We start from the raw sequence: 23,073 nt of genomic DNA, 5'->3' as shown, positions 1-23,073 counted from the left end.
GCATTGATGGTAGTTTTTAAGAGTTTCAAAATTGTTTTTCTTTACTGTGTTGTTAAAAGTTTGTTCTGTTCACTTCATTCTGCTTCAGCTTATACTAGTCTTCCCAGGGTTCTCTGAAATAATCCTTATAGTCCCCAAATAGTCCATTATGTTCTTATACCATAATTTATTTAGCCATTCTCTAATTGTTGAGCAGTCCTTAGTTTTTCTTTCATGACCAAACAAGTGATAGAGATGAAAAAGAACCACTTTATAAATGTTGTTCAGAGGAATCCTTTTCTGTTTTCTTTGAAGGATAGACCTGGTAGTGGTATTGAGTTAAAGAGTGTGCAATAAGTGATTGATTTGGGGAGCATTATTCCAAATTGCTTTCCAAAAGGGCTGAACCAATTGAGAACCCTACCAACCCACAAGATTTGTAGTCTTGTTTTCTTATAGCCTTTCTCACACTTGTCACTTTTTGTGTTTGTTAATTGCCAATCCGATAGTATGAGTTACTTAAATTACTTTCTAAATTAAGGCGTTTCTCTCCCCGCCCCCCCCCCCCCCCTTTGATTGCTTATATTTCTTTGAAAACTACTTGTTCATGTTCTTTGGGTGTTAATTGGTTAGAGAATGGTTTTTATTCTTAAATTTTTTCATTAGTTCCTTTTAGAATCTTGGAAATGTGGCATTTATCAGAGAACCTTGCTGCAAAGATTTTTTTCCCCCCACTTAACTGTTTCCCTTCTAATTTTAGCTGTATTTATTATGTTCATGTAGAATTTAAAAATTTAAGTTGTCAAATCTTTATTAAGTACTTTCTATACCAGGCTCTGTGCTAAGTGCTAGGTACACAAGATGAAGAAAACAGCTTGCTCTCAAGGAGGTCACAACCTGATGGAGCGAATACAGCATGTAGAACGTGTGTGTGTGTGTGTGTGTGTGTGTGTGTGTGTGTGTGTGTAAATTTGAGGTTTTCTTTACTTTTATTAGGGCAAGAGCTTTTTTTCTTTTTACGACTTTTCTTTTCCTTTGCTTATAATGCTTTTAGCTGAAGTTCCTACATTAATAAAAACTTAGTCCTGCATATAATGCATTTGTCTTTTTCAAGATCCTTTGAGGTCTTTGGTCTCATTTTCTTTTCCTAGACTTTTTGTGATATAAAGGGGGCCAGGTGGAATCCCTTGTTTTAGTTAATACTGGAGGAAATAATGAGATCAAATATTATTAATTGATTTTTCATATCATGTAACCCCTTGGGCAGTCTGAAACCTATAGACTTTTTCTCAAAATAATATTTTTAAATGGGCAGCAAGGTAATACATTGGATAGAATGCCAGACCTGTGAGTCTAGCCTAATACATGTACCAACTGTGTAACTCAGGGCAAGTAATTTAACCTCTGTTTGCCTCAGTTTTTTAATTTGTAAAATGGGGATAATAATAATACCTACATTGAAATGAGGTTGTGAAGATCAACTGAGATAATAATTGTTACATACCATAATTCTTGGCACATAAATGCTATATTATATAATAGGTATAGAATAGCTGTCATTACTTGCTATTAAATGCATAAAATAAAATACATAGGTTTCTAAATAAAGCTAGTTACATTTAAATATTTGCTAAAATATTTTTTTTAAAAACAAATTCACTAGCTTTGGGTTAAGAACTTTAGCACAATATCATTTAGCCAGAAAGAACTTTCAAAGTTTCTTGTTGTACAGATGAGGAAACTGAGGCACTGGGTAGTTTCAGTTGATCCAAAGTCACACAATTAGTAAATAATCCTCTGTTTCCAAATCAGCCATTCTTTTAAAAAACATATATTTTTTTAATTGAACCGAGCATTAAATGGTTACTGAAATGGTAGATCTGGATCTGGTATATTTTGCTTTTCTTTTTAATTATACCATGTATTCATTATGTACCTTTTGGTGCTCTCCTTGTCTGTGATTTTTTTCCTTATATTTTCTTAATATATAAGTACAATGTACAATAAGTATAATATATAAGGCACATATTTTCTTAATAGAAATAGAGGTTTTTAAAAGAAGGTGCTTAAATTTTACTTTATTTTTTTTTTCCTGGCCTATTCCTTCTCTCCCATCTTATATAATAAGTCTCTGGTCTGTCATATCTGTCAGTAAGTGGTAGCTTGCTTCATTAATATTCTTCTGGATTTGAGGTTGGTCATTGAATTAATCAGGGTTCTTAGGTCTTTACAAAAAAAAACCTGTCTTTTCAGTGTTGCATAAATCATTCTCTTGCTTCTCTTTACTTCATTCGACATTGGTTTACACAGGTTTTCCCAGGTTCCTTTTTAGGTTAAGACAACAAATATTTGTCATTTTGCTTATGATCTTTCAAACATTATACTATGCCAAAAATGGCAAACGAGTCTTTTTCTTAAGTATTCATGATATGGAGAAAGAAGATAACATAAAAACGACTATGTCCTCACAAGATCTAGATAGGATAGATTGGAGATCCTCTCAGAGGACTGTCTCTAGTATTAAGGCTAGGATTTTTAGCTGAGACTTTGAGATGAGAAGGGAAAGGAGGGAATTCTTGGATTGGGGGAAGGGGGAGGACGGTTAGAGAAGATACCCAGAGTTGGGAGCTAGAGCACCTTGTTTAGAGAAGAGTCCAGGGGTCAAAGTCACTGGATTGCAGAATATATTGAGAGGGAAGAAGGTGGAAGATGATGGAAAGTGGGGTAGCAACTAGTTTAAAAAGAACTTGAAAAACCAAACAAGAATTTGTTATAGGTATACTGCTTATCCACAAAGAGAAGCTGTAGTTTATAAAACACTTTTTTAATAGTGTAATTTAACAGTGGCAATTCTCACATTTCTAGAAGTGCTATAAACTTTACAGCATATTTTCTTGCTAGTTTCATGTGTATTTTTCCTCTTTCTCTGGTACTGTGTATTTGGAAGTGTTCATTTTAGTTAATGTGGAGTTAAGTTGAGGCTTTAAAAAATAGACAAAAGAGTTCTTTAAAAGAGAAAGATAGTGGTGCTCTATTTTGGCCAGACCCCAGATAGAACATCATGTTACCTTCTGGGTACCATGCTTTAGGAAAGACAGTGATAAGCTGGAAAATATCTCTGAAAGCATTCACAATGTTAAGCCATTTAGGAGATGAGCCTTGAGATCATAGTATATCATAGATCTGCCTAAAGGACCTGAGGAGGCTCCCATGATGGCTGTCTTGGTTTGAACTGTGATCCCTCTTGCCTCCCTGAACTGTTGTCTCATCGACTTGGCCCTCGGGAGTAGAGTGAGGAACCCTGAGTAGAAAGTGACATAAAGACTTTCATGTAAAGGAAAAGAGGGCTTTGCTGTCTGCGAAAGTGAACAGTGGCCATAGGGTCAGGGATGTAGAATCTGATCAGAAGCTACCTGGTCAGGTTATCCAGAGGATTTGAGAGGAGGTTCTGGCCCCAGATTCAGTAAATACCCCTTCTACTACTGTACTTTCCTTCCAAAGACCAAGCTGATTTCTGGATGAGGCTATTGCAAAAGGGAAAAAAAAAGCATCTTCATTATTGGGACCAGCTGGCTTCTGAGCATCTTTTGACATCTGTTTAGGTGGTCTCTAAGGCCAGTTCTAGGTTAAAATATTAGATATTTTGTGTTCTGTAAAGTCCTGTTCTAATAGAACATTTTCATAGAAGTCATCTAAAGTGTTCTCTAATCTATCAATCTGCCTTCTTGGAGAATGGTTAAATAATAAAAATCATTCATGCTAAACCAATACATTTCCTTTATTATTAGACAGTGATAGCAAGACTTTTCTTTGATAATCTTATTGTTTGTCTAAACACCTCACTGAAAGATCTTTATAGCTTAACCAAATCACTTTCCATATAATTTACTCATTCTTTTTTTTTTTTTTTTTTTTTTTAACTGGCAGTTGAAAGGAATAACGGCTGTTTGATAGGCTCTAGATTAGTTTTTCTCTGTTTTCATTCTGAAATACCTCTGAAATCCACATGGTATATGAAGTGTACAGTGCTGGGCTTGGAGTCAAGAAGAATTCAGATCCAGCCCCACTCACTAGCTGTGTGACCCTCGGCTAGTCATTTAATCCTGTTGACCTCAGTTTCCTCATCTGTAAAATAAACTGAGGAAAGAAATGGTCAAGCACTGCAGCATCTCTATCCAGAAGACCCAAAATGGGTCATGAAGAATAGGACATGATTGAAAAACAACAACATGAAGTGCTCTTGGCACACACGCTGGCTGTGTGACTCCATTTACCACAGATAGTTCTTTAAGATGTGAATTTGCAGATTGGTGGAGCAGCTCCACACTGGTGCTCCCTAGGAGAGTGAACATATAGGTCTTCTCTGTAAGGGAAGGGAAGGAAAGAGCATTTATTAAATGCCTACTCTGTGTCCGGTACTGGGGGACATGCTCTACAAATATTTTTCATTTGATTGTTACAACAACTTTAGGATACAAATAGCTGTTATCTCCATTTTACAGTTGAGAAACTAACTCCTGGCTCTAGATTCAGCCTTCTACCTACTGCGCCACCTAATGGCTAATATGACAGAAGATTCTATAAGGGTCTGTAAACAGATTTAGTGGAAACTTTTATAAACTTCTGCACAGTAGTTACTGGATTGTTGTTATCAAGCTAAACAAAGGTGGGGAGGAGAAAGAAAAAAAATGGGAAAAGACCTGAGAAGAAAGTCAGAAAAAGAGAAAAAAAGAACCAAAAAAAAACCTCCCCAAACAAACACAAAGCATATTGGAGAGTTATGGTAGCCCCTTTCTATGCCAGCTTTTCCTATTTTGTCTCAGAGCCAGTAGCACTTGATGTCTTTTACAAAAACCTGTCTAACTTCTCATACTTGGGGAGAGTCATGACTGCTGCCTTGCCTCACATCATGAGAGCGAGGGTGGTACAGTGGAGAGAACATTAGGCTTGAAGCTGGGAAGGTCCTGGATTAGAACTCAAACAGAGTAGGATCCCTCTTGGAGCATGAGGTCCTCACTTTTCAAATGAAAACCTTAAACTAGATGGTTTCTAAGCTCCCTCTGTCCTAGAAAGAAGTGCGGCTCTATGCTAGTATAGTTCCTTTTCTCTAGCTCTTCATATGCCCATTCCTTCATATCCTGTACCCCATGGCTATCCATCATACTTTGCCAATTCATTCCTCCTCAAAGTCCTATTGGTCTCTATGATTTTGATCCACTAATCACCTCAAAGAAGAGGGTAGCTGCCTCGATTCTGAGGCTTGGAGCATATTCTCTCGGGGGGAGGAGGGAAGAAGAGGGATGAGCATGAGGGGGACACACACTTGGGATTTTTAAACTAGAATGTTGTATTAGATGTTTAACCATCAATCAATATAATTCTACATGCCAACAAGCAGATGCCCTTCCATTACCCTAACCCCTCTTCCCCCCGGGGGGGGGAGGGGGTGTGAGAAGGGGGGAGGCGGAGAGGAGAGAAACAAAAGATTACCAGGAAATTATAAACTTTCAAAGTATGTTCATTTGACCAGAATTGTAATAAAATTACTTTTAATTCCATGTCTTCTAAATATTTTTCTTTTGTACATTTTTTTCAGATTTTGTTGCAGCTGTCATTTTTACATAGTTTTAGTCAGTTTGTATGTTGTTTTGTTTCTGCTTTCTTCATGCTGCATTACTTCATGTAAGTCTTCCCATATTTGTCATTTTTATGGTGCAATATTACTCCGTTTCATGTACATACCAATATCCGATCAGTCTGAAATCATTTGCTATATGAGTTATTCCCACCTTTTTGATGTGAGGACTAAGGCTGATATAAATGGTTTTGGGCAGATTGGTTAAATTGGCAAGGCAGGAAATAACCAAAATAAGTAAACCAGGATGAGAAAGAAAAACTTTTAACAAGTCACTAAGAGAAACTGACATGTAAAGTTTTAAGGGTCAAGTAGGCCAAGTGAATTTTATTAATAATCAAAGAGTATAAAACTTATCAGAAAATGGAGAGATCCCGTTATCATTTTTTTGTGAACTGAATTTTTCCCAGCTCTTCCCAAAGAGATCAGGTTAAAGCAAAGAGAAAAAAAGGAAATAATTGCAACTTTCAAGAGGATACATTCTTTTGGAGATAGGGAGAATAACCACATATGTGTAGAGATAAGCCATTGACTCTGGTTTCATTAGTGTAGATTACTTCCAGTTGAAGGTACTTTTCCACTGAGGTAGATTGCCACCTCTTCTCTGACTGCTTATTTTAGAGAGGTCTACACTGCAGTGGACTTGCATTGAGTAACATGGCTGGCAGACATGCAAAGCGGTAGGTACTCAAGCCCAGGTATTATTGGTCTGAGGCCAACTCTGTTCACTGTGCTGTAGTTCATCAGCATGTACAAAGAGAGACAACTAATCTGTAAAAAATGATTGGTAGGGCCTGACAGAAGACTTGGATTGAATAAGATGGACAGTTCAGTGCCAGTCTGCCTCCAGGTCAGAAGGCTATGTGGAAGGGTAGGGCAGAGATAGAGTGGGACAAGACCATATGGGACAGATGGGGCTGAGTGCCATGAATAGGGTTGAACAAACCAAGAGTGAACTTAAAAAGTCATTGCCTTCATCATAATAGCAGTAATAATAATGTCGATTTGATTATCAATCCCTGAATAAGTGATGAAGTACATATGGAGCTGAAGCCTGGATGGTTATCAAGGTGGTGTTTGAGATCTACCCCCCCTTTTTCCCCCCAACCTTCAGTTGGGGCTTTGTGGCCTGGAATGATAGTGTGATAGAGGTGGAAATTTGGCAGATGGGACTACTCTGTCCTGCTTCCTGCTAAGACTTTGCTATTCAAGCTGACCCTCGAATCTCAGCAGCCTTTTGATGGTAAGTGCTATGGGTATTTCTCCCCATCACAGGTAAAGAAACTTGAGACCCAGGGAGGCTAAATGATAAGCACAGGTTCCTAGAGCTTTTAAGTTAGAAATAGAATTTGAACCAATACTCTTTTTTTTTTTTTTTTGATCAAGTGACATTTATACAATATATACCAAGGTAGTTCAATACTGGGAATACTATTGGTATAGTCATATATCATAGACAGGCAGGGTGATATGGTGAATGGAGCTTATTTTTTAAAAAGTCAGAAAACCTAGTGTCAAGTCCTACCTTTAACATATCCTGATGGTATGATGGTGAAGAAGTCTTACATATTTAACTTTCTCCCACTGTTCTAGTGACTATAATATGAAAAATTGCACATTAGGACAATGAGTGATTGTACTCAGGAATTCCTTCTACTAGTAAATTGCTGCTTAACGATTGCAAGGGATAATGTTGTATAAAAAATATCCTGGCATGGATTCTGTCAATACAAAGTTATTATTAAATAAAATTAAATTAAAAAAAAAATTGCTGCTTAAGTTCCTATTGCTATAATCAAATCATATAAATTATTGTAAGACTTTTGTGATACTTATTAAGTATATGATTGATACATTTTTATTTGTAACCAAAATTATCCAATTTAAATTGAGCATTGTATTTAATGCCCTTTAAGATTTTCCTGTTAAAAAAAAAAAACAAAAAAAAAAGATTTTCCTGTTATAAATAGGGAAACATTGTCTACTCTTGTTAGATGATATTGTATAGTAACAATATCGTCAAGATAACAGCTTCCTCACAATTGTGGGGAGTAAGTTGACAAATCATTAGCATTTCTATCTAACGCAACTAATATTTAGGAAGAAATTAATGGAGAAATAGTATTTACAGTAAGGTCTATTTTTGTATTCAGTAAAACTAATTTTTTTTTTTTACCTCTTATCCATAGTCAGAGTTATATGTGCAGTTATGAATGCATTGGCATATATTTGATCTTTCAGTGCCCTCCTTCAAATCTAGATCTAGCAGTAGGATCTCTGAGTTAAAGAGTTAAGGACATTTTAGTCAATTTCATTTCCCAGCATAATTTCCGGAATGGTTGGATCAGTTCACAGTTACTGCACTAATGTTTTTGGGTACATTTCTTTCTGCAGCCTTCTCAGTATCGGTTGTTTCTACTTTTGCCAAGTTTATCAATTTCTGCTAGGTTTGATGACCAGGTGCTCTTGTTTTTATTATGGTTCAGTGAAAAGATGTCACTGCTGACTCTGTATGACCTTACGTAGATCAATGACTTTTTTAAACCTGACCTTCCTCCTCTGTGAAGTGAGGGAGTTCTACTAATAACCATTTGCACCTCTTCTATGACTAAATCTGATCTTGTAATCTCCTGGGATATGTTGTCTCAGTAGGAATCTGGTTATACAAGAAAGTTTAATGTGAATAAGAAGAGATGTATGTTGTGAAAAGTGTCTTGTGATTTTTCTTACACCCTGTTTTTATGTACACAATTGTTTTTTAAGATACAATATATCAGTTAAATAATTTGGAACATGATTGACTATATGATAAAGATACAATTTATCTTGATCTTTAAAAAATATTTTTATTACAATTATTTTCTTTATTATATTATCTGTTGCATGCGAAGAACATAAAGAACATTGTGTGTGAAACAATGAATCTCTACCAAGTACAGCCTGGTTTTTCAAAAGAATTTATTAAAGATAATCATATTAGCACTCTTGCTCATCTTTGTCCTATTTTGAACTTTCTTCTGTTTTTTTTTTTTTTTGTTTTGTTTTTTCATTAAACCTTTCCTTTTTTTTTTTTTTTAATCAGTATACCATTTTTCTCTATCTCTTCTTCCAGCTTTCTTTCCCTGTAGTAAATAAGTATAATCATGTAAAGGAATTTTTTTTTTTTTTTTTTGGTCTAACCTAACAGTTTTCTGGAGTCATGATTGGCCAGTTCATTTTTCACTGATCAGATTTCTTAGCTTTTCAGTTATTTTCCTCTGTAACATCATAGTCATTGTATAAATTGTTATGCTAAGTTTACCTAAATTTTAACAGAGCATTCCACAGAATCACTCATTTAACTGTGGAAGACTAAATGGAGATAAACTGATGGGAATAGTAAAGTAATGGAGTTTTTAAATAGCTTGTCCATGAAAAGAATAATATTTCCAAAGAAGTGCCACCAGAGATTGCATTTAACCACGGCAGCTTATGTGATGATAATGATGTGGATAAAAACATAAATGGTATTTCTCTATAATATGCTGATAACCCAAAGTGAGGAGATAAATTTTTGGCATTGGATAACAGTTGTGATCTCAGAAGATCTCAATACTTTGGAGCCGCCCAATTTTGTACGTTTTCTCTCCCTAAGCCCTTAATTACTGAAAACAGAGTAATTCATGCAATTCTTTCAGAATATACACACACACACACACACACACACACACACATACATACATACATACAGTCTCCAAAAAGTCATAAACTATTTGTACCTTTAATCCAGCAGTACCAATCACTACTGGGTCTGTATCCCAAAGAGATTGTAATAAAGGGGAGAAAATCTTTGTGCAAAATTGTTGGTAGCCACTCTTTTTGTGGTATTAAAGAACTAGAAATTGAATGGATGTCCTTTAATTCGGGAATGGCTGAATAAGTTGTGGTATATAAATGTAATAGAACACTGTTGTTCTGTAAGAAATGATAAGCAGACAGGTTTCAGGAAAGACTGGAATAACTTCCATGGACTGATCCTGAGTGAAGTGAGCAAAACCAGAAAAACATTGTACACAGTAATAGCAAGATTGTGTGATGGTCAACTATGATAGACTTAGCTCTTCTTAGCAATATAGTGGTCCATGACAGTTCCATTAAACTTGGAATTGGAAATGCCAATCACATCCAGAGAAAGAAATATGTAGAATGAATGCAAATTGAAGCATACTGTTTTTACTTTTCCTTTTTTATTATTTTTTTCTTTCACAGCATGACTAATACAGAAATATGTTTAAAATGATTGTACATATATAACTGATATCAGATTACTTGCTAACTTAGGGAGAAATGGAAGAAGGGAGATGGAAGGAAGGTATGCCAGTACATTCCTTTTCCCTAGCTCTTTTAGGAAAACTATTTTTATATGTAATTAGAAAAGTATAATACTGTTGTGTGTGTGTGTGTGTGTGTGTGTGTGTGTGTGTGTGTGTGTGTGTGTGTGTGATAAACCTATTAAGAGAAATAAAAAGAAAAGACAGGATTGGAAAAGGCTTTAGAAGTCAAATAGCTTTCCACTTGGCTGTGGTGCTTCTGAGGAGGCCTCTAAGCAGCCATGGCATCTAGCCAAAATGACATGAGTCTGAAGCCTCATTTTCTCAAAAGACTGGAAAAGATGAGTTTCCACATCGATCATCTAGCCAGCCAGGAAGATACAAAGGCAAAAAGTCTATCAAGCAAAAACCTGTTGAAATGCTGCATCTCACCCTGCATCTTGTTTTTTCTGAACAGTTGTGAGGTTCCCTACTGTACAGAACCACATGAAAGTATGTCCTAAGAAAGGATTCAGCTTGAAAGACATGTGGGGATGGCTAGTATCCATACAGAAATGGCATGGACCATTGGTATTCCTGGACCCTCATAACCAAAATAAGTCTACAGAGTCTCTCCAGACAAATGTGCATTGGCTGAAAGAATAGTATTTCGAACTAATCCTCTTCTCAAGGAAACCATCTGCCCCTAAGAAGGGAGGTAGCCATCCTAAAGAACTCAGGTTCACAATCCAACTCATCAGAAATATCTATGAGAAGGAGACAACTCTTATTATAGAAAATGAAAAGAATTTCAAGGCAGTTGCTTGTCTTTGCATGGCTTGTGTCAGTGCTAGTCTTTTTGAAATCTGGGCAAAACAAACCCAAGGAAGCTTTCAGACTAGGCTGTGGGAAAGAAAAAGTGAACTGTTTCTGAGAACTTTGAATAAAATCATACAAAACAATAACAAAAGCTAGAAGATTTTCAATATTTTTTCTTGAATATTCCTTATTTTCTCTCTTCTTTCTTCCTGTCCTCTTCTTTACTCCCAGTACATATAGTGTGAAAAGTATTCCCTTGTTTACAAATTAGGCATGTTGATACTCCACCAGAGAGTAAATTATTTTATATCCTGACACTTGCCCCCACTGTGGTACAGGTCCAGATTCATCCAGATCCTCGACTGTTGTTGTAGTCTGCTCATCAGTATTCGTGTCTCAAATCTTTTCCCCACTCTAGTCCATCCTCATCTTAGCTGGTTTGACCACATCTGTCTATCACATATATATGCATGCATATATGTACTTCCTACTTTTGCTCACAGAAAACACTCCATCTTCTTACTTGATGTTGTCCCTTATGCCTGGAAATATCTTCTTCCTCATCTCTTCTTCCTCCTGACTTCCTTCAAATCTACCTAGAGTCCTACCTTCTGCCTTTTTGGTCATCCTTAATACTAGAACTTTCTCTCTCATTTCTTTTCCAGTTTAATCTGTATATATCTTGTTTGTGCACAGCTGTTTGCATGTTTCCTCCCACAGTGGACTGTGAGCTCCTTGAGAGTAGGGACTATTTTTACTTTCTTAGTATCCCCAGCACTGGTATGTAGGTATATAATAAATAACAATTGATTGACTGGAAGTTATAGTGAACCAATGGAGTTGACTTAAGTTTGGGGGCTACATTATCAAATCTGCTTTTTAGGAGGATTACCTGGCAGTTCATTGGAGGATTGATCGGAATGGGGAAAGATGAGGCAGGAACATCATCCAGATGTCTGGCTTGAGCTGTTGATCGGGGCAGTCCTACACCTGTGTGGTAGGTGTATCAGGGAGAGAAGGCAAGAAATAGGGCAAAGGTGGAATCAATAGGGCTTGACAATAGATTGGTTAATGAGAAGAGAAAGTAGTGATGAGAAGAGAGGGTGACAGGTTATGAGACTGGATAACTGGGATGGTTAGTGCTCTTTGTGATAATAGGAAAATTTAGGAGGGAGAGCTTGAGAAAGAGAATGAGCTTAGTTTTGGAAAAATTTTAAGGTCTATTGGAGATATAAGGTTCAAGAAGTACAATAGGCATTTAGAAATGCTAGACTGATAGAGGTTGGGAGAGAGGTTATAATAGATTCCAGAAATCATCTGCATAGAGATGATCTTTGAATACCCAGGAATAATAGTATCTAGAAAGAAGACAAAGCCAATGCCTTGGGGCACATTAATGATGAAGAGCCTGCATTGGAGACTCAGGAATAACAAGACTGCTAGTATGCTGCAGGACAAAGAAATGACTTGGAAAATGTAGCAAGAACAGTTGAAACAAAGTGATCAACAGTGTCAGATTCTGTAGAGAGGGAAAGAAGAATGGGAGGCTGAGAAATGACCCTTAGATTTGACAGCTAAGAGGTCATTGATATCTTTGAATAGAGAGTAGTTTCAGTGAGATAATGAGGATAGATGGAAGCCAGATTATAGAGAGTAGAGTGCTGGAAAAGGAAGTGGAGGCAGTAATTAAAGAGAAGTTTTCTTGAGGGGTTTGTACTTGAAAGAGAAGAGAAATCTAGAATAAACTAGAGGGATCATCAGATCAGATAAGAGTTTTTAAGAATGGGGAAGAATGGGTATGTTTGTAGGTAACAGGAAGAGGCCAGAGCTTAGTGAAAAGTGGCAATGATAGAGGGCTGGAATAGATTGGGTAGAATGGAATCCAAGGTGCATGGAATGAGGCGTTCCTTCACAAGGAGACTGGCCACCTCTTCAGGTGAAATGGGTGAAAGAGATCTGAGTCATGTGGAATAAGAGAAGGAAAAGGGATTTGTCAGTGATTGGTCTTCGTTTTTTCATCGAACTATGAAGAAAAGTACTTTCCTGAGAGTAAGAGAGATGCCATGGGAGACTTGAGGATTTATGAAGATGTTTGGAATAGCTCCTGTGGTGAGTGGGAGAGTGAATCAGAGTTATAAAAGGATTTTCTTGCCCAGTAGAGATTATGTAACACAAATTTGTAATGCACCCATTTGGCACTATTTTGTGATGTTATCTGGCTCCAATCTGTAGCATATGACCAAGAGCAAAAGAGATAGATGATAAGTTATTCAAAGTTAGCTTTAGGCTATGATCAGGAAGAGCAAGTAGGGGCAACCGCTTGAGTTGAATTGGTTCCCTAAGGTTTCAAGACAGGCATGGAAGTATAGCCAGTGAAAGAGTGATGTACTAGAAAAAACTGATGAGTGAAGGAGTGTGATGATTCCAGTGAGAAGGAAGAAAGGAATGTGAGTGGAAGGGAATACAAGAGTCTGGTGCAGGGGGCCAGGTACAACTTGGGAGAGGAACAAAGCTCAGAATGGAGGACTACCCTAGGAGGCTCTTGGTGGGGTCAAGGGGTGGGTGGGCCTAACCAGAAGAAAAATCCAGTTTCAAGAAGAAGATCTCAAGCACAGAGGAAGGTTTCAGGATAAGGAGTGGGAAAGGAGTGAAAGCCAGTTTGACTTTTTTAAGAGTGATACTGCAGTGGGAGAATAAGGCCAGCTTTGGGGGCATATAGTCCCATGAACTAAGAGTTGATTATCTTTCTTTTATTGTTAAGGAAACCATGAGCAAAGTTTTGCAAGGTGAGAAAATAGTTTGAGCGCACGGACACACACACACACACACACACACACACACACACACACTGGAACTAAATTTTATTTTAAGATATTGCAGGGAAAAACCTCAACTTCTTTCTGTTTTCTCTACATATATTTTAACTTTTTCATTGACATTCTTTTCTTTCTTTGCTTCTCTTTCCTTTCTTTTTACAAACAAAAACAGTGCGATTCATGCACACAATTTGGTTCTAGAAACCCAAATTGAGCCTTAGTTAAATCTTTGTTTTTTGAAATGTAATAATTTGTCACTTTTCTTTGAAATATTTCAACTATATGAATTGAAAGGAATATGGCCACAATTTACTCTTATGTTATATTTAAGCATGGAGAATAAAAGTTGTTTAGGGATGAGTTATCAGAAAGGGGAGTCACTTCTTATTTTCAAAGGACAAAATCTCTTTTTCTTGATCTGAGAATTGTGTACTGAAGTACATTGTTTGACTAATCATAAACCTTTTTTCACACAGTGACATTCTCATATGAAATAACTTAGGACTCCATTATCCAACGCTTTTTTTAAAAAAATCATATATAGAATTAAATAAGTTAAATTTTATGGCATTTAAAACTTTTAACAAATGAATCTTGGCGCAGATTAATTATTAAGGACCAGGACAGCAGATATTTTGAGCAGCTATGTAAGATAAAGATTTGTGTTTCAGGAATACCTTTTAATATATAAGTTTCTGTAAATGGGGTCAAATAATATGAGAAGATGATGGGGGGAGGGGAATTGTCTCACTCTCCTGACAAGAATAAACTCAGTAAGCTGTTAGCCAGCTTCCTTGATTGTACTACCTGGCAGAATTCTAAAATGTATAATTAAAAACATGGCTATTGTTTTGTCAACATGCATTTATTTTGTGAGTGCTTCCTATGTATCAGACAGAGACATTTTTAAATGGATGTGAAGAACATGTAGAGCCAGGTTACATCATATTGACTTTATATCTTTTATTGACAGGGTGACTAAACTTGACACATTTGGGGAATAGTAGAGAGAGTTTACTTCGATCTTAGAAATGCAAAACCTTTAATTAAAACATAGCAAAATATTGAGTATTTGTTAGATGAATTCAATAGATGGTTGAATGAGCAAACTCAGAGAGGTTGTCAGTAGTAGTTAAATGTCAGCTTGTCAGAAGGTCTCAAATGAGATACTCCCAATTGATGAGCGCTTGATTATGTGCTATTTAATGTTTTTGTGAGTTTCTTAGATAAAAGTATGGATAGTTTGCTTATCAAATCTGTAGATGAAAGAACTGAATGAGTTACCTAACACCTTGTAAGGATCAAAAATTCATTATATTTTCAATCCTAGGAGCCAAAAAAATCTTGAAACTGAGCCAAATGTAATAACATGAGATTTGATAGGATAAATGTGAAGTCTTAGATTTGTATTCAGAAACTTTATTTCATAAGTGCAAGGGAGGGAAGGAGAAGGCATAGTAAAACAGTCATTTGAAAAGGACCTGGGAGTTTTACTGGACTTGGACTTTATGGGTCAGCAATGTGAGGGGCATAAAGAGAGGCATAGCTTCCAGGAATAAAGAAGTGACAACTTTTTGGCATTCTGTCTGAGGCCAAATATGTAGTATTAAGTTTGCTTCTGAACGCCACAGTTTAAGAATATCATTGATAAGGAAAATAATACAGACCAGTCATCACAAAAGACAGATGGACCACTTTGCAGGCCCCATGTATAAAAAGTGACATTTATGTAATACAGATTTGCTCAAGGACATTGGGAAGGGAAGGAGGGAGGTGTGTGGGCAGGAAGGAGCCTGTGTGCCTGAGGGGGAAGGGCCTAACACACAGTTCAAGGACAAGTAAGGGCTGGGAAGAGAAAATCTGGAGCAGGAGGAGAAGCACATGGGGGCCACCGGCTCTGTAGGGCTCTGGCCGGAACTGAGAGAAAGAACATGAGGGACTGACATATGGGGGCCAGACACAGAAAGGAAAAGACAGGCATCGTACAGGAGGCCAGGGATAGACACGTGGTACCAGAACAGACACGCAGAGCTGAACAGGTGGGCAAGGGCCTTTCTCCGTGCCAGAGGTCTCAGGCCAGGTTCCTGATCCAGTGGTGGCCATCTCTGGACTTGCTTTCTTCTGCTTTCCTTTGGAGGTGGTTTGGATTTTTTGTTTGGTTAGGTTTTTTTGTTTTGTTTTGGTTTGGTTTTGATTAATAAGGGTATGTGGCGTTTTTTGGTTTTGTTTTGGTGGGGGCATGGAAGGCCATTGAATGTTGGTCTGAGAAGCTGGGAGAGAACATAGATTGTACCGTAAAGCTAACATAAATGACTTTTTGGAATGGAAATTTCTTTCAATTTTTAATGTAAAGTCAGATTTGCATAATGTGAATTTACTTAAAGTGAAAACTGTCTGAATCCAGAAGAGACAAGGACCTGAATGTCTTACCATAAAATGATTAATTGAAGAAATGAAAGCTGTTTACCTAGACAAGTTTTAGAGGGGAGCAAGCTTCTCACTTGGGGTACTGAATCTGATTGGCTTCAGAAACAAAACCAAAGCCATGAAGATAAGTTCAGAGGTAAATTAAGATTTAATATCACAAAGAATTTTCTAACAGCTTTCTAAAAGTAGAATCGACTTTCTGTAGAGGTAATTGATTTATTCATCCTTCAAATTCAAGAAAAGAAAGGTGGGAGCTTTCTCAAATGGATGGGACTGAAAGATCTGAGATCTTTTCTAATTCAAAAATTGGGGAAATATTAATTGAAGGTCCTTTGGATGACTAGTAATTAACAGGTTGCAAAAAACTCTAGTATTGCAACACTATCTTTGAACATCTGCAGGACATCAGTGACTTGAGCTCTCAGTTTATGTGCTAAATGTTTTCTAATTGGCCATAAGACTGAAAGGTAATTACTTAGAAAATCTTTAGTGACTAGATAACACTGCTGACCAAAGAAATCACAAATATTAAAGTGCATGGAATTGAAAAATAATTAAAGTAGAAGCATTATAACATTTTTGTTTTAAGTTACAAATATTGAATTTAAAAGAAAACAAGGCAAAGGAGAGATGATTGGAGAAGTAAAAAATATGTATATTTTTAAATATTAGAAGGATTATAGAGTGTAGTTAACGACCGAGGGGAAAGAACCACTGATCACTCAGTTCAATAAGTTGGTGGAAGAAGCGATTTAAAATGTTGTCTATAAGGGAAATTAAAAGAAAAATTTCCTGAAAGACTGATAAAGATGAAAGGCAAATAATATTTTTTAAATGATGAATTTTGTTGCCCTATAATTCTCTCAAGATGATCTGCGAGAGTCCCTGTGGAGTTTGAGTTTGGTGAAATAGCATCAGTACAGAGCTAGGTTGAATAGCATTTCACAACCTCGTGGGGATACTGAATTTGAAGGTAACTGAGAAGTGATGAAATTAATGCATCTGCCTAAAGAGAAGCACGTTTGGATTTTAGAGAGTGTAGTTTTTGAAGTTCACATCTAGTACATGTTCTTGAATTTAAGTACAAAGTATCTGATAGGATCTGATTGGAGTTTCAGCCCTGCTCCTTTTTCCCGTGTGGCATTGGACAACTCTGTTCATCTCTATCATGTTCAGTTTACAACTATGGAAGATGAGATTTAACTAGATAACCAGAGTTCCCTTTTTTCCTCTAAATTATCAAAATGTTTTTACATTTTTTTCCTTCTACTCTGTGAACCTTGGACTCAGAATTATCGGCTTGTTATTAATCACTTTTGTTAAAATTTTTACTTGTGCCTTCTTAGCCTAGGCCTAGGAAGTCAAGAACCTGTCTTTGGTCCCAGGCTTTCACTTACTCTTGGTTCTATGGCATTTTTATCCTATTAATTATTTTGGAAGTTTGTTTTAAAATGGTCTTATTTGGAGTCGGCTTGCCTCTTTGATTCTGCTGTAAAATTCTTAGGCTAGGAGAATAGCATTATCATTTCCATGGCAACAGACAATGATGTCCTAAACACAGAATGGTGACTTCATGGCAGGATCCAACAGAAGGGGAAAGCCATGGTGGGAGGGACAGCAAAAGGACAAATTGATTGGAGGCTAGCAAAAGAAAAGAACATGCTTATCAAGTAGACTTTCCTTTCCCTGTACAAGCACTGCTTGAGGTGGTGGTGGGGGGAGCGGATAATGAGGGGGAATAGTACTTCAGTCCTCTTGGCAACTTTAATTCCATTATTCCAATTCCAAGTAGATGCTAACAGCTCCTGACTGGTCTTCTTCCTTTGCCTCTTAATGTAAGCTCCTTGAGAGCAGGGATTGCTTCATTTATTTGTTTGTTTGTTTGGTTTGGTTTGATTTTTGTATGCCCAGCTCCTAGCACAGTGCCTGGCACATACATAGTAGGTGATTAATAAATGCTTGTTGTTTGAATGATTGACTTAGCTCTTGGGGATGTGTTCATTATTAGCAAGAGGAACCTTTCGAGTTCCTTGTCTCCCCATGTTTCCCCTTTACCCTAGGTAAAGAATTTTTTCCAGGTCTCTGGAGTATATAAGTGTACATTAAGCTACTAGAATATATTTGATGTTGTTCTTGATGAGGCACTTTGGTGCTATTAGTTGCTTAGAAGAGAAGTCCTCTGGGTGAGTATAATTGGCCCCTATAATGGGAGTTCTTTATCTTGTGCAGCTCAAAGAAAATGAATGGAACACTGGATCACCCGGACCAACCTGACCTGGATGCCATCAAGATGTTTGTGGGTCAGGTTCCTAGGAGCTGGTCTGAAAAAGATCTGAGGGAACTCTTTGAACAGTATGGTGCTGTCTACGAAATCAATGTCCTGAGGGATCGGAGCCAGAACCCTCCCCAGAGCAAAGGTGAGGACTTTGCTTTTTTCTCACTGTTGAGAAAAGGTGTAATTTCTGGTGTGTGATTTCTTCCTCTCACATATGATTCTGTGTTGGTTGAGCTGTCTATCTTAGGTAGATGGTTTCTCATTGTTCAGTCACTTCTGTACTCATCAAAGAAGGTTTGCCCTTTTAACCAAACTTTGGTTCAGTGCCTGGCACAGAGAAAGTACTTCATATTTGTTGGCTTGGAAAAAAAATAAAGTCACTTAAGGTGTAAATGATTGGGAATAATGAGAATAATGTCTGATGATCATTTAGAAGATGTTCATAAAGTCCTTGCTGTGTGTACAATAAACACAGTGCTTGTCATTATGATTATACAGAGGCAGCATGGCTTCAGGCAGACACTTATCCTTTATTATTTGTGGGTTTCTGGCCTAGTCAGCAGCGAACCTTGGATTCTCTTTAGTTATAATGGCATGAATCATATGTACAATTCCTAGAGAAGAAAGTCTTGGTCTTGTATGCTGAAAACCTTGCCAGTAATTAGAGCTACGTAAGAGTGAACTGGATGCCCTTGCAAGATCTTCACATCTCAAAAGTTTGAATGGCTGTTTATCAAGTATGTCATAGTAGGGATTCCTTTTAGGTAGTATCTGGGCTATGTGGCTACTTAGATCCCATCTAACTGAATTGTAGTTCTGTGCTTTCTTCCTTAAAACATTTTGAAATTCCATTATTGTTTGTAGTACCCTTATCTTCTGCTATTATTACTACTGTGGTTACTCCTGCCATGTCCCTCATTGAAAAGGACACAATCCATGCCCTCAAGGGGCTTAAGTCTAGTAAGTGTGATATATCTTACATACACAAATATGAGTTAAAATGCATCTGATCATGGTTTGAATGGAAGAGGGATCTCTTTTACCTGGAAAATTTGAAGAAAAGCTTTGCCTAGGAAGTGGCACCCCAGCTGGGCCTTGAAGGAATAGAAGGACTGAACTAGATGAATCTGCTGGGGAAGATCCCTTTCCTGCCTAGAGGCAAGGGGAGAAGCAGGAGGAGAATTAGGGAAATCTAAAGGACATAAGGCAAGAGCAGTAAAAGTAATCTCTGGAGTCATCCTTTGTAGGAGTACCACATGGCGGAGTTGGTGTCTTTCCCTGGGCAGGGATGTGAAGCTCAACACATAGGTATACATGACAGCTATGAGCAAAGCACATTTTCCACACCCAGTACATTTTTAAAGGATAGAATCAAAAAGAAAGGCACTTGACCTTTGTAAGTTTTAAATGCTCAAAAAGCTTGCAGATAGGCTCATTTTGATCCCAGAAGAATGCATATACTGACATAAGAAACTATATCAGTCTCAATCTAACCTTGTTAATTTCTTTTTTAGTTAGAGCAGACTGATCTTGTGAATTGTTTGTTTTTTCCTTCATCTTGTATGTCCAGGCAAGTGGTTCCCCTACAAGAGTTCTGACATTAAACTATTTCAACTGAAAGCTAAGCTCCCCCAAAATTCTTTCTTGCAGAAGAATAGTCCTAATCATTTAAGTTTGTGATTACAGGGTGCTGTTTTGTTACGTTTTACACCCGGAAAGCTGCACTAGAAGCACAGAACGCTCTTCACAATATGAAGATCCTTCCAGGGGTAAGAAGATAGTGGCCATTCTTCCTAGAGGAAGATCTAGGGTGGTTTTTAACAAGTAGGATGAGCTCTTGGGGCTTGGTACTGAATACCCTTTCCCATGGAGCAGGCTCTCAAGGAATTCTGCAAAGAGCTATAAGAAACAGATTTTGGCAAAATTGTCAATAATGTTCCCTACAGTTTTGTGCAGCTTGACTTTTATTTGTTGTCTGAGCCCTAAGTTGGGATTAAAATGGCACTGTCATGGAGCATCAAGAAAAGCTCCCAAGATGCCCATATTAAAATTCATTATCCTAGAAACATTAGTATTTTGTCCATTTGACCCACAGACCTGAGATGCTTAGTATGTGCAGTATACTATAATGCATATTGAGATTTAGTTTTTGCCCAAACTTAAATAGTCCGTGTAGCCAATGCATGAGTATAAGGTGGTGGTATTTTTCTTTTTTAGATGCATCATCCTATACAGATGAAACCTGCAGACAGTGAAAAAAACAATGGTAAATATATTGCTGAACTTTCCCCTGATCAGGACAATTCTCTGGGCTTTAATATTACCAAAATTTCTGAATTGCAGAGATCCAGGTGGGTTGGACAAGAAATGAAGTATTTCTTGCAGAAATTTCTTGCAGGGTTGTCTCCATTGTCCTGTATTATAAAAATAAGTACGTTGCCAAGTAGGGGGGAATAAAAGGAGGGAGAGAGAATTAGTAGCAACTTGAATAGACTATATCTAAGAACTGTTAGAATTAAGTGGAATTTCTATCTTAATGGTTGTAGGCCTTATGTTCAGGAGAGTAAAGAAAGCAGAAAAGGTGGGGAATGAGTTTGAACTATTAGAGGGCAGGTGGAAAAGGCAAGTGGCTATCCAGAACCAGGGAAAGTACTTTCCTTGGCCTTCAGTGAGTGCAGACAATCTTCACCCTTTTCTTCTTGTTGTTCAAAGTAATGTTTAGAAGCCTTTTTTACTTTGGTCTCTTAGCAGTGGAAGACAGGAAGCTGTTTATTGGTATGATTTCCAAGAAGTGCAATGAAAACGATATTCGAGTCATGTTCTCTTCCTTCGGACAGATTGAAGAGTGCAGAATATTACGAGGTCCTGATGGTCTGAGCCGAGGTATGAATCTTTTAGATCTTGAGATGTTAAATGTGATTTCCCCCCCCCCCCCCCCCCCCTTTTAGCTGAGTTTATAAAATCAGTGATCTGTAGACAGCAAGGACGAATCGGCGTGGCAAGATGTGGGGTACCCTTTTGTTAATACAATATGCTTGCCTGTATGTTAAAGCTGATGTTCTCAGCCTTCATCCAGATGACCTGCACACCACCTTGCTTTTCAGCATCTAGCCAAAACTCTCTGGTTTTGTACATGAGAAGTCTTTGAATTCTTTGAAGGCTGAGGATATTCCTTCTTCCACCAGGTTGTGCATTTGTGACATTTACGACACGAGCCATGGCGCAGACAGCCATCAAGGCAATGCATCAAGCACAGACTATGGAGGTAAAGACCACTTTGAAAAGGAGGACATCTTGTAAGGTGCACTTGGGGATCTTTTGTCATTCATTGGGCCATTACACCATGTTCAAGGCTGATCTCTCTACTTTCCACAGGAAAGTAGTTGTGGCATCCAAGAGTACTGCCAACATGAAGCAGGGCCGGTTGGGGCTCTTCTTTGATGTCAGTTTCCCACCCTGTTTTCATGGCTTCTCTGAAGTCCCAGAAGCTAAAATCTGCTCCTTCACCTTTGATCCTTATTATTGAGTCTTTAGCTCCTTCCCCATTTGTCACTAGAATTAGAGAGCAGACTAATTTTTTTTCTTACTTTTCCCTTGGTTGCCTCTTTAGGGCTGTTCCTCTCCCATCGTGGTGAAGTTTGCAGACACTCAGAAGGACAAAGAACAGAAGCGCATGGCCCAGCAGCTGCAACAGCAGATGCAGCAAATCAGTGCTGCATCTGTATGGGGAAACCTCGCTGGGCTGAACACTCTGGGACCCCAGTACTTAGCAGTGAGTCTTCACGCCTGGCTCTTTGCCCGTGGAGCAGGACTCCTGGGTACTTGGTTGTGAAGTAGATGCCAGCGAAGCAGGCGCAGTAGTGGGCAGACACCAAAGTGGAGACACTGGGCATCTGTCTGTCTGTTGATCTGTCTTGTCTGTCTTGTCTGTTCTCTAATTGCACCTGAGGCTTCTGTGATAGGCAGAAAACTTAAGTTCTTAATCCATTTATCCTCTCCTGTTCTTTTAATATCATGGTACTCTCATTGGACTGCCTAGTCGTAGATATTTTCCTACTGGAAGCAGAGGTTTCCTCAAAGTTTCCTGAATTGTTCTCTCTCAAGATAACAAGAAGCTGACACGATTATTACAGGAAACCAATAGATGCATCTTCCAGGGACACTGTGTTGTATCAGAAGTGCCTGCCTTTGTTGCGCTTTCCCTCCCATCTTTCTGTCCCCACGCTGTCAGCATGAACAGAACCAAATCGAGCACCTCAGTAGTAAGTCGAGTTTCTTGGAGTGACTTTTGGAGCCAGCTTTCCAGAGACGTGTAATCAGTAGAGGAAAGGAGAAACATTGCCCACATGAAATGGGTTGTTTCTAGAATACCTGTGGAAGAGGGAAACTAGCGTCCAGAGAATAGCATTCTTTCTCTTTGCTATGGAAGGGGAACAAGCACCAGGGTTAGTTTCCCAAGTTTCTAAACTGGAGGGAAGTGAGCCTAGTGGAGTCAGGGGAGGAAGAGCCGGCAATCCTATGGTTGGGAGAATGACATGTGCTTATCCCTGTTCTAAGTACATTCAGGCTCAGATTTATTATGACCCAAGATGCTTTCTCTAACAGGATGATTGTTTAATCTGATTGTGTCCTCAGCTTTTGACTTTCTCTGTGGGCTTACATGACCACTTTGATTAGTTTAAGCAACTCAGCTTGGGCTAAAATGGTGCTGTTAGGGTTTGTCATATACTGTGTCAGTCCTCATTTTGGTGAAAGTCCCTTCAGGACCTTGCATGAGGCCTTGGAGAGCTGGGTAGGTTTCTGCACGGTGGGGCACGCCTTCACTGATGCAGT

At 38.0% G+C, this 23,073-nt stretch overlaps 1 protein-coding gene across 8 annotated transcripts in view; it reads left to right on the top strand.

The window, feature by feature from the left end:
* CELF1 (CUGBP Elav-like family member 1) overlaps nt 1-23,073 on the top strand; it is a 99,523-nt gene that overhangs the window by 59,722 nt on the left and 16,728 nt on the right. For 2 of the 8 annotated variants that reach the window (XM_051965163.1, XM_051965162.1), the window contains exons 1-7: nt 5,548-5,661; nt 18,195-18,382; nt 19,927-20,009; nt 20,458-20,506; nt 20,989-21,123; nt 21,426-21,505; nt 21,851-22,012. In XM_051965163.1, the coding sequence (XP_051821123.1) occupies nt 5,645-5,661; nt 18,195-18,382; nt 19,927-20,009; nt 20,458-20,506; nt 20,989-21,123; nt 21,426-21,505; nt 21,851-22,012 (714 nt within the window). In that variant the 5' untranslated portion in view covers nt 5,548-5,644. Of the gene's footprint in view, nt 1-5,545; nt 5,662-17,535; nt 17,636-17,682; nt 17,801-18,194; nt 18,383-19,926; nt 20,010-20,457; nt 20,507-20,988; nt 21,124-21,425; nt 21,506-21,850; nt 22,013-23,073 lie in introns of those variants that run through there. The other 6 variants (XM_051965165.1, XM_051965166.1, XM_051965164.1 and 3 more) reach the window with 6 other exon arrangements.

Source organism: Antechinus flavipes, chromosome 6 (genome assembly GCF_016432865.1).
Source record: "Antechinus flavipes isolate AdamAnt ecotype Samford, QLD, Australia chromosome 6, AdamAnt_v2, whole genome shotgun sequence".
Lineage (NCBI taxonomy): Eukaryota > Metazoa > Chordata > Mammalia > Dasyuromorphia > Dasyuridae > Antechinus > Antechinus flavipes.
This window is presented reverse-complemented; position numbering and strand designations above follow the sequence as displayed.